Source organism: Schistocerca cancellata, chromosome 1, assembly GCF_023864275.1.
Source record: "Schistocerca cancellata isolate TAMUIC-IGC-003103 chromosome 1, iqSchCanc2.1, whole genome shotgun sequence".
Classification (NCBI taxonomy): Eukaryota; Metazoa; Arthropoda; class Insecta; order Orthoptera; family Acrididae; genus Schistocerca; species Schistocerca cancellata.
The window spans coordinates 940,009,793-940,022,259 of NC_064626.1; the positions used below are offsets into that span (position 1 = coordinate 940,009,793).

Sequence of the window (12,467 nt, forward strand, 5' to 3'; positions counted from 1 at the left end):
AGGAGATTGCTTACAAATCATTTATGCAACCAATTCTAGAATAGTGCTGAAGTGTGCAGGACCCATACCATGCAGGACTCACAGCGGCTACTTAATGTATGCCAAGAAGAGCAGCACGAATGGTTACAGGTTTTGTCTGATCCACGGGAGAGTGTCACTGAGATGCTGAAAGAACTGCACTGGCAGACACTTTAAGATAGATGGAAGACATCCCAAGAAAGTCTACTGACAAAGTTTGGAGAACTGGTTTTCATTGGTGACTCTAGGACAACACTGAAACCCCTCAGACATCACTCCAACACTCCCCACACATCACTCGAACATGGTACCTGAGGATAAGATTAGATTAATTACAGCATGCAAAGAGCCATTTAAACAACCATTTTTTCAATGATCTGTATGTGAATGGAATAGGAAAAAGTCCTATTAACTGGTCTAATGGGATGTACGCTCTGCCATGCATTTCAGAGTGGTTTACAGTGTATATACGTAGAAAAGCAAGTTAGCACTTAACTTACACTCTTGTGCAGCACTGGTGACCAAAGTGAAGTGCTAAGTTTCACTTGTATAAACAACAATTGTGTACCAGACAACAACTTTCCAACTTGCCTCATGCTGTTGTGAATACACTTCACTTAAAGCATTATTCACTGAACACACTTTTGCAATACGGATATGAATACAGCTAATGAGCTTTGTGTACAATAACTTAATTTTTAAGATAATTTTATCTATGCAGAAAATAATGTGATGGGACAAACATTTTTACGTCAATCTCTCACTAACACATACCTTCTGAGTGCCGACACGAGCATGTGTGCAGCGGTCCAAGACACCTTCTGGGGCACCTTTGCAGAAAAGTTTGGGCCCAGATCCAAGGCGAGAAGCTTTTAGAGGAACACAGTAAGATGACATGGATTTGCGATCTCTGGAGAATTCCAGAGTGAATTCTTTCTTCCACTTGGTTTCAATTTCTTGGCGAACACAGATGGCAGCAGCACGACGATCCAGACCAATTTTGCTGACGTTAAAGGGATTAAGCTTCTCTGCCAACACAATTAAGGCAGTTTCTGTGGCCTCTCCAACTTTCTCAAAAGCTTGCTTGAATTCATTGAAATCTATAGCTGAATCATTGCACATAACACAGACAGTAGCCAATTCATGTAATGTGTCATATTCACTGGCCTTTATCTTCTGCCCATGCAGGAAGACATCACCAATGGGTTCATAAGTAGAACCAGTAATTTCAAATTCATGGAATGAGCTATCATTGCCATCAATCTTCTCAAATATAAACATCCTAAAAAAAAGTTTAAAAAAATTAGAAATGACAGATGCAGTGAGAAGAACAATTAAATAAAATGTATATCTCTTGTGTTCGTAGTACATGTCCACTTACAGAAAATTTAGTGTTTCAGAAGAAGTAATGTATGAAGTTGTTTTTGCTTTACCTTCAGTTAAAATATTTTGCTTTCCAACGATTGAGATGACTTGAAATACTAGTTTACTATTATATTTCAATGATAATGAAACTGATAGAGATGACTGTTAGGTGGTGGTGGTGGTGGTGGTGGTGGTGGTAGTAGTAGTAGTAGTAGTAGTAGTAGTAGTAGTAGCAGCAGCAGCAGCAGCAGCACCACTAACGATGACAACAACAACAACTAACTAATGGGCAGTGCACTTTTGAGTGAACAGAAGTGATTTGGAGTAGTAGTAGTGAAATGTGAGAAAAAAGGGCAAAAGATAGCATTACTACTAAGTTACATTATGATAATTCATAAAAGATGAATGGGGAAAAGACAACTGAGAAGTATGTAAATAACATGCATTGCACATAGGTGTCCCTTTGGTGGTGCAACGTAATATATTTTGCAAAGGAATGTAAAGCCTTGCTAGTACATATTTAAGCTTCATGGTGATCATGTGCAAAAAAGTTAACAATTTATGCAAATGTTTAATAACGCACAGTGACATGCAAGGCAAAAACAATAAGGTTGCAAGTGCTTTCTTTGTAGCCAGCTGAGATCTCAAAACTATGAAACATAGTATGTGTGTGTAAATGATCCTATAGCATTTATAGATAATGACTGGAGTGACACGTAATTGCAGGCTCCTTGTTTTAAAGGTTTAATTAATCCTACATGTGAACAAACAACTTTTTGTACAAGTAAAAAGGTATTTTAATATTGTTTAGTGTAAACACTGGTTTGGTGACAAACTTCAGAGAGACCATATCTTTCTGGTTGTTGCTGAACATCCGGAAAAATCATGATGGTGGTGAGTAGTTAACTACAGAGATGAGGACTCAACCTTTTCATAAAACTTGCTCCTTCTAAGATCAATTACCTGCTGACAGACATCTGATTTGTTGTCAATGTTCCTGTCTTGTCAGAGCAAATGACAGAAGTACAACCCAGGGTCTCCACTGAGGGCAGAGATCGGACAATTGCGTTCTTCTTAGCCATACGCCTTGTGCCCAGGGCCAAACAAGTAGTGATGACAGCTGGGAGACCCTCAGGAATAGCAGCAACGGCCAGCGCTACTGCAATCTTGAAGTAGTAAACTGCACCCTATAAATTTATAAGCTCTATGATACACTCACATCAAAAGCTCAGTGGCCTCTCTTTCTTATAAAAAAATTGGACAAGAGTGCCTTGGCAAAATTTGTAAGCAAAGGAATGACATATAAATAGCAATTAATTAAAAAGGCACCTTAATCCAGGAACCCCCATGAGCTGGGTCATTGAAGTGGCCAATGTTGATCGCCCATACAGCAACACATATAACGGATATCACTTTCGACAGTTGTTCACCAAATTCATCCAACTTCTGCTGAAGAGGAGTCTTGATCTCTTCTGTTTCTGACATCTCAGTTCTGATCTTACCTGAAACATCATTGATGTACATGGGTTACAATCTGCATGCCACTCTTAATAACATGAGTTTTAAATCTACAAGTATTAGATGAATCCTTAACATTTCAGTACCACAGAAAGAAAAGAAAGGGTAGTTAGATTTCACATACTGTTAGCATCTGACAATTATACATATGAAGCATTAGCTCATTTTAATGTACCTAAGGAAGACAATCTGCTCTGGTCCTGTTGAACTTATCATCACAACATTCATCAAAAGTCATCCTTCATACATACTAATTTCATGTCTATTTTGCAGCTTGGCAGCATTGTTGTAACCTCATCCACCCCACAAACCCTGTCCCCTGCCCCTTTCATTATTACTGATGGAACAAATTTAAGTTGCTAGATCTATGTGGCCAGAACAAATTTCCATCAAAAAAATCTGAGTTGTTGATCATGTCAGGTTGTAAAATATAACAACATTTCAATTAATATTGCAAATGGCCTTGATCAGGGTGTGCAATATCACTGCAGCATAAAATATAACATTTCAATTAATATTGCAAATGGCCTTGATCAGGGTGTGCAATATCACTGCAGCATATTGTTGTATAGCTTTTTCACAGTATAAAAGAGCATACCACAATAGCATTATACACACTGAAGAAGATCACTGGCAATATTAGCAAAAACATTGGTACCTCTTACAATACAATGCGCTCTACAACCCACAAGAATTTTATGAAAATTGATGGTATAAATATTTGGCTATGGAAATGAGTGTTGTTGAAATTACAACCGTTTTCAATTAATGTAATGTTTATTAAAAACTAAGATATTTGTATGTAATGTTATACATACCAATGGCTGTTGCAAGACCTGTTCCAATCACAACACCACGAGCTTTTCCAGCTGCTACATTAGTACCTGAGAAGAGGATATTCTTCTTGTCCTGTAACAAAGATTTTCAAATTGTAAGCTCCAATTTCAATTTTGTAAAAGTAGATATTGTTATATTTCTGTACATACTTTCCTGTACTGAAGGAGCTGTCAAGAGGCCGGGTACACTACAGGATGCAATGAAGATGGAAAATAGGAAATTTATACTAGTAATTTAATAAGAAAGAGTGACTTCTAATTGAAGATGGTGAAAGAGAAATCAGACAAAAGCGTGGTGACATTTGCAAACAACAATAATACCAAAACCATGTTCCTGCACACCTAACTTGAAGAAAGTTTTAAGATGAGATATAATTGTCTGAATAATCATTCAAGCTAACCAAAAGATCAAGTTAGTGTGCAGAAATTGAGTGGAGAGACGTTAAACAACATAAATCAGACACATTGGCAAATAATAGACAAACATGAAAACACAAAATCTGTTGGAAGATACGGAGAAAGGGAAGATAAATCAGAAAAAGTGGGGGGATGAAAGTGGAGAAAATGAACAAATTTGCACTGCAACATCACGAAGAAAAATGTTTGGGAGAGATCAGAAGCAATGCATAGTGTTAAAGAAAGAGAGATGTGTGATGTGGAATATGTGTTGAATTGTAAAGAGACTACAGAAATAGACCTCTCAGACTAGAGTGTGTCAAGAACAATCACATATCTGCTGAAAAACTAAACAGAGTTTTAAAACTAAGATTTAAATCAGCAGGTATTGCCAGTTTTGACTTAGCAGGTATTGCCAGTTTTGACTTATAGCACTGAGGCATTTTTAACATAAAAACTATTCATAAATTGACAATTATTCAGTGAGTACTAGTGAGGTGTACTGGGTGAGACTAGTAAACAAACAAATTGATCAGAAAACAACTTGGAGTTGAAGGTGTGATTATGACTAAATTAAATAGAGGTGGGCAGCATATGTAGCCAGGTGAGTGGACAAAGAAAGTTCTTTGCCACACACAAAGATATGAGACAAGAAGACAATAAAATGTAAGGTGTGTAGATGATACTAGAAAACTGTAATGCATTGAGCTGACAACTGTAATTCACTGAAAAGTCTAGAGGGGTCCTTGTGCAATGATGATGATCCTTGTCCAACAGTCACTTAACACTGGCTGAATACAGAACTAGATCAGTATGTCACAAGGAAGCATATGGTACTATGACAAGCAACAGACTACATTCTACTCTCATATTATCATCATATTTTGCACTGTGACCTATGGGCACTATTCCGTAACACTGAAACATGCTAAAAGTATCATACATAATGTATACAGTTCCAATCTAACCTGGTTTACAGCTCGAGGGTCTGGTACTGGGTCTGTATGCTTTATAACTGACACAGATTCCCCAGTCAGAATTGACTGGTCAATCCTCAGAGTAGTGGAGAAAATTTTTACAAGTCGAATGTCAGCTGGAATCTTGTCACCCACTGAGAAAGACAATAGTTACATATTGATTAAATGAGATTTCAGTGGAACACTGCATTACTTGATATAATCACACAAAAAATTAAAGTAAACAAAAGTTACAGAATAGCTGTTTTCAGTACTACTGATTCTCATCTTACAAAGTATTACAATCCTGTATATGGAAAAAATATGAGTAGATAACAGTAACATGTTACAGGTTTCATTTGAAAATGTTGCAGCAAGCAGACCCCATTTCACATTTCATAGTCAGGAATACTCTAGGCCTGCTTTTTGATTTAAAAGTCATTTCAGATAGTATCAGATACCTTTTGGCAAATAATAGGCAGTTACTTACTGAATTCAAACTACATAATCACAAAAATATTGCAGATGATTGTACATCGTTTGGTGAGTTTCTTTAACAGGTCGTATGAACTACAAAGAGGTTATGTCAGGCAGCAAAGTGTTGAGCCGAGAACGAAAAAGAAAGGAAAGAAAAATGTGAGAAAACAAAAATCTCTTGAGGGAGTGGAGAAATTCCCATTCACACAAACAGCATTTAAGTTAAAGCTTGCAAAACTGAGGTGTGTGTGTTATCTCGCAGCCGCTACCGATAAGTCGCGTTTTTCTATTAGTTCTGGCTGTTACACTATCAGTAATTAAGCTCGCTCTTGTTGAAATCGTGTTTTATTTAGAAATATTTAACTCGCTACGAACATATTTTCTTTGAAGTTGCACTCGCATAACGCACAAGGGAAGAACAAATACTGTATTATGATAAAACTTCTTAAAGCTGTTTAAAGACAATTCACTTTTTGCTTACTTTTCATGTAATTACAAGTAGATAAAATAGGCAAAGGAAATGAAATGAAGATGTTACACAAAACCTGACTGATAGAGCAAAATGGGCATTTTCATTAAAATATATTGCTAATCTCTGTGCACCATTTTAGTTTACCAACAATTATATTTTTTTGCAACAAACTCGTATTATTAGTTAACAGTTCCAATCAGCAGTGAACTTGTGGGCCATAATCAGCTACTCATGTTAAACAATTTACAAAAGCCAGTCAAGACAGAAACCAATAACAAATTATGAAACAATTGGTATACTACGAGACCAGAAAAGCCATCTCGATTCCAAGCAGTATTTAAAAGTAAACAAATACACCTATTAATATATCTTAACTTCTAAATGAACAAATGAAAATATTGATACCTGAGACCTCCACAATATCTCCTGGAACAATTTCTTTGGCACGGATTTTTTGTACTCCAGATTTATCACCTCTTACTACTTTGCCCATTTCAGGCTCATACTCTTTTAACGCTTCAATTGCAGATTCAGCATTTCGTTCCTGTAGCATTCAGAAGTGCGAAATCAGTAAAATGAATTTTTGCTTATGTGTAACTACTATTTCTCTCTCTCCACATGCATTACAATGTTCTTTTAGTTTTAACACAATTTGAAGCCCTACAGGATTCTATCCAAATTTCTCTTCAACCAAACTGAGCCACAACTAGATACGAATTCGGCAAATATTAGGGTACATTCAGAAAAGTGTGATTGTGTACAGGATAAAATTTTAGCCTGAAGAATTCAATAACATATTTTTTTAACACAGCAAACAAAGGATGCATCATTACATCAGTCAATTTTAAAAGAGCATTTGATAGCAGAGAGCAAGAATATCTTTTAGGAATACTAGCTTTGATTTGGATTCGATCAGGAGGCAACAAACATGCAAAAATTAAAAAACTCAGACATAATCAAAAGTGAAATTTATGGGAGAACTGTGCAAAGGTGCAAAGAATTAAAAAAACCAAACACACACACACACACACACACACACACACACACACACTCACACACACACACAGTAACATAAGGTTATTATCTTTTGACGTTATATAAAATTATTACCTGCCAAACACCAACCACAGCGTTGGCAATGAGAATAAGCAAAATAACAAAAGGTTCAACAAATGCAGTGACTGAATCTTCATGCTCTTCAAACAAGGCAAGAACCTGCAACAGAAACTTTACTTTAGAAATAATAGTGTTGTCAAATTTGAGATATATATTTTAAGAAATGATGCACTACTTTTATCAATAGATTTCTGATGTTATTAAATATGTAACATCTAAGGCAACAATTTAAGACTAATTTAAATAAACCAAACTTATTTTTCATGGACTGGCAGAAAGCAAGTTATAACCAGAATGAAATACAATCAAATGATGAGTGGCTTTGAAAAACTAGACCCCCCCCCTGAATTCTTGATCAGATACTATTTGGTGGTGCTGAAAGGGTTCTCAAACTTCATTTTGTACTGGTAGCCTGAGGGTTAATGTTAATTAATTTTCTTGAAAGCTACTGATATTAACATGGACAACATTACATTTAAATGTTTTTAATGGAAATTGCAAGATCCATGAACACAGTTTATCCTTTACATATTTGATTATGAAAGACTACACGGAAGCCACCATTCTGATTGAATTTCAACAAATCCATAATTATGCCAGTAGTATTTTCAGCTGCTAGTTGCAAAAAAAAATTGACCTTTTATTGGTGTATTATACACTTTAAATGTCACTGGACATTTACTTACTTTGCAAATGAAAGACAAAATTGTTTGTGCCTTCTCTTGAACCACGCGATTGTGTAGCTTTCCAGTCTCTTGATTTTATGATCACTAAGAGAATTCTTGTCAGTGAAATTGAGCTTAACTTCCTTCCACAAACATTGAACTTCTGGCTGGCATGTCTGTTTTGACTTGTTATCATGCCATTTCCATATGCATTGCAGAAGTTTTGGTACAAATTCATGTTGAACACAATGACAGTGGTTTCATATATGTTGCAAAATATCACTAGTGACTCACAGGCAGCGATTTAGACCAGTGTGGCAGATAACTTCCTGAATGAAATCTGACACTTGTGTGGCACTTGTTCCAAATCAGTGCATCCCAGGCCAAGGACGTAGCCAAAGAGAGGGTCCACTGGGTCCGGACCTCCGATCCCCCTCCCCCAATCACCTGAATGAAATTACACGTGACCTAGTTGCCGTGTAGTGAAATTGAAAGATACAAGCGATGATCAAGAAGTTTCAGTTTGAGGGTGTTGCTGCAGCGTAGATGCAATGTAGCGCTGCTCTGATGCAGGTATATAAGCACCGACTTGAAGGCAAGGGATGTGTGTGGCATTTGTGTTGTTCCAACTTGCATGAAGTAAATGAGGGAACATAACTATGGCAACGTTATTACCAACTGCATCCGAACAGGACCGATGTGCTGTTATTTTTTTCTAGGTTGCCAAATAAGAAACACTGCTACATCCATTGGGGGATGACGATTTTTATGAGCAGCATGTCTGTCGGAAACCACCATTGTAGAATGGTGTGATAAGGGGGTTCTGCTGCTTCATGATAATGAACTCAAGCAGGAGACACTCGAGCACCCATCCTACGGCCGTCATCGGCCCAGTAAGATTCCCATGCCTTCAGTCCCCTTAAAAAAAGGCCTTGAAAGGTCGACAATACCTTTCAGATGAGGATGTGCAGTCTGCACTTTCGAACTTCTTCACGCAGCAGCACACGGTATTTTCGCAAATTGGTTTCTTCAACCTGGTGAGTCATTGGGATGATTGCTTCAATAATCACTGCAATTTTGCCTGAGTGGCACACCAATTCCGGAATGTATGGCCTTCGAGTGGAAACTTTTTATTATACCTCATATTCTGATATTCAATCATATTGCAAAAAAGGGATACATATTATCATTAGTCAACAAGGGCACTGATGGATTTAAACTATCTATACACAGATTGCACTATCCTTACTTTAGCCAAGACCAACCACTGTACATTTATGGCCTTAATCAACTTCTTCTGTTGTTTCGTAAATCAGTTCAGTTCTTACTTGCAGTCAAATTTGATATATGTGTTGTCTTTTATTCATTTTTGCTGTGCACTGTTGTGACAGTTTCTAATTATGGAGAAGTTTGCAACAAGAAAGAAGAGGAAAATCAATTCTGATTCATCCAACAGCATTATGGTAAGTTACAAATTTGTATGCATTACAATAATAACCTAATTACCAATCTGTAGAAGTTTAATGTTAACATTGGATTTGTTAGTAGGTGACAGGTAGAATTTTGAAGTCGCAAAACTTCCGTGTTTTACAAGGCAGTGGATAGTAAAAATTATTGCAAATAAATTTATATTAAAATCAGTGCATAAAAACACACTTGGATTTTCCAGCGTTCCCAAACATTGTGTTGGTCAACAAAAATATCGCCCAAACAGCCATGGTTGCAGTTCTTTCATAAATTTGCTCAAAATCACATTGTTCTCAGCCCAAATGGCAAAATATTGCCCAATCTGATCACCTGGAAGGCCCTCACTTGTGAAAATCAATTCTGATATGAAACAATGGGGAGGGGTTAGTGGAGCGCACAAGTAATGTGTGATGACAGCACATTCTATAATATGTTTGTTTCTAAAAGATTTTTTCAGCTAGCTGCTTGAATTTGTCTGAACCAACTATGCCCTGCATCTCTCCCCCACCTCCTTTTGTTCCAAATCAATTTACGCACTTGTAATACTAGAATAACTGAAGCCACGAATTCCCTGCACAATTAAATATTAAAATATGAACGCACTCATGCCTTATCAAATAATGAAGCACGTACATGCAATACCACCATTCCATCTTTTGTTATGACACATTTTATCTTATTAGAAAAAAATGCACAATAACCAATTTTTTCAAATTCTCCACCAAGTAGGGTTGGTTGGCGCCAAAAGGTGCTGAACTAGCAACCACTAGATTTGGGAGATGAAGTGGTCCGAATCCATCCGCTGACAACCTTTATGGGACTCTGTGGTTTCCAATTTTCAGTTTAGGCAAATGCTGGGGTTGGTCCCTCACTAGGCCGTAGCCAATTCCTTCCGAATTCCTTTCGTTCCTGACAAATTCCAATTCCCTTAAAGACAAAGCCCTCTGCTTAAATGAAAAGAGCTGCATCGAAGGCAAGCCAAGCATCTCTTAAGAGACTGCTGGGGGAGGGTAGGGGAGAGGGGGAGGGTTATATGTAGTGGAAGGAAACGTGTTCAAACATTTCTGCAGCTTATTCTGCAAGGGTGATAAACACTGGACCAGACCAGAAATGTGTCCACACAAGCACCACATCACCCCCACCCCCGAACTTACTTGCCTTTCCTTAGACTCTTGGTAAGACTCTTTAAATTTTTTTGTGCTTTGCCACCTCTGTTGTACTTCAGCTTGGCACCACAAGGGGCCGCTAGAGTAGCTTGTGCTTTAAACTGGCTGTGGATGAACATATACTATTTCTATATTATAACTAAAGTCGAACTTTTATTTGTGACGAAGTAAATACTTACGAATGATATGATGGCTGCAAGCAGCAAAATTTTAACTAGAAGATCGTCGAATTGCTCTAATACCAACTGCCATATCGACTTGCCTGAAACAAACAAAAAAAATTATGGAGGAAATCACGGAAATAATTGTAATTTCCAAAACTGGATTAACAGTACCACAACATCCTATTCAATCAAAATTAAATTTATGCTGGAGGAAAGACACTAATGGCCTAAGAAACCAGTAATTACAAAAATGTGTGTGGGGGGGGGGGGGGGGGAAGCTAACGTGCAAGACAACTGCTGTGCTGTTCAAAGTATTTGTACAAGGAGGTATTGAAATAACTGATATTTTGCATGTGATAGTACTGTAAGCACTGTACCGATTTCAACTCAAATGACGTAATTTCTGCAGTTCCTCTGCTTTTTGGAAGTGCTACTAATGGGAGGAGGAGGATGACGGCGACAAAGAGGAGGGAGAGGAAGACCTAATGAAACATTTTATAATCACTGCTACTCTACTTCTAAAGAACACTAACACTAGACGTTTGGACCATATGGTTTCTGATTTCCTCATCTCCACGATGTTATGACTAATACACTAATTACAATATGGTTAACAATTAGAAATTCTACACAAAGGATTTATTATTAGCTCCTACGGCTGCGACAGTAATCAGAATTCATGATTATACTGTTTCAGCCGTCAGAGAAAGCTGAGATTTCCTGCAAAATATTTAAACAGTACTGTCACTGAAAAATTATGAGTGAGACTTTGTTGCCAGAAGTGACTTAAGAAACTACAAAATCTATAGCCTAGATAACAGGCCGCAGCCGCTCTACAGGTGAAGAAGCGAGGATGAGGGAAGGATAATGGTGTTTTAAGGTTTTTCGTCTACTGGGCTTTAGGGCAACAGCAGCAAATCTAAATGAGGATTATCTCCCCTCGAATAAGAGCGTAAAGTCTTCACCATTCCATCACCTGATCGGTGATTAACACACACAGCGCCAATTTCACCAAAATGTACGCTTTCCAATAACAATGGTCGACAATGGTTTCCGCTTTACGAGAATTCCTAATAGAATCTCATTTTGTGAAGCACTGATAATGACATATTTACAAAGCAGAAAGGAATTGGTGGTGTGGGGACGCCAGTACAGTGAGTAACCAATACTGTTTCTTTTTTTTTTTGTTTTTGAAATTTAGACATCTTAAAATGCTATTTTAATGCTGTTTTTTTGTCAGAGGTACAGGTACGGCGTACCGGCGCTTCCCGTCACAAAAAGAGCACTGTATACAGGGTGAATCAACTAAGACTTGCACTGCTAATATTGCGGAAATGGAATGTGTAACTGTTGTGCGTTTTTCCCAGCATGCATTGGTAGTCAGGGGCTCATATTGTTAGTCTAAATGGCTCTGAGCACTATGGGACTCAACTGCTGAGGTTATTAGTCCCCTAGAACTTAGAACTAGTTAAACCTAACTAACCTAAGGACATCACAAACATCCATGCCCGAGCAGGATTCGAACCTGCGACCGTAGTGGTCTTGCGGTTCCAGACTGCAGCGCCTTTAACCACACGGCCACTTCGGCCGGCTATTGTTAGTCTATCAACAGAATGTAATAATACTTAGAAAGTGTATTTTTGTGCAATAATACACTTTTTATATGGAACAAAGGTTATTGACATTAAAAAACAAAGTCGGGTAAATTAGGACGTCAGTGGAGTTTGCTGCAGGATTCTAGTGCGAGTTTTATGAGAACGTATTTTGCAAAGCTTCCACACCGACACTTGTTTGTGCCACTCAACCTGCATAGTTGCTAGGTACTATGATGTTATGTTTGCCTTGAGTAGA

The 12,467-nt window shown here is 37.6% G+C and overlaps 1 protein-coding gene across 5 annotated transcripts in view; it reads right to left on the minus strand.

The window, feature by feature from the left end:
• LOC126191520 (calcium-transporting ATPase sarcoplasmic/endoplasmic reticulum type) overlaps positions 1–12,467 on the minus strand; it is a 94,934-nt gene that overhangs the window by 27,749 nt on the left and 54,718 nt on the right. For all 5 annotated transcript variants that reach the window (XR_007538367.1, XM_049932435.1, XM_049932443.1 and 2 more), the window contains exons 4-11: positions 10,632–10,714; positions 7,149–7,253; positions 6,444–6,582; positions 5,102–5,244; positions 3,720–3,810; positions 2,713–2,885; positions 2,347–2,570; positions 793–1,300 (exon numbers count right to left, since the gene is read on the minus strand). Coding sequence is in view for 4 of the 5 variants with exons in the window: in XM_049932435.1 (XP_049788392.1) it covers positions 793–1,300; positions 2,347–2,570; positions 2,713–2,885; positions 3,720–3,810; positions 5,102–5,244; positions 6,444–6,582; positions 7,149–7,253; positions 10,632–10,714 (1,466 nt within the window). In the remaining variant the exon portion in view is untranslated. The remainder of the gene's footprint in view (positions 1–792; positions 1,301–2,346; positions 2,571–2,712; positions 2,886–3,719; positions 3,811–5,101; positions 5,245–6,443; positions 6,583–7,148; positions 7,254–10,631; positions 10,715–12,467) is intronic.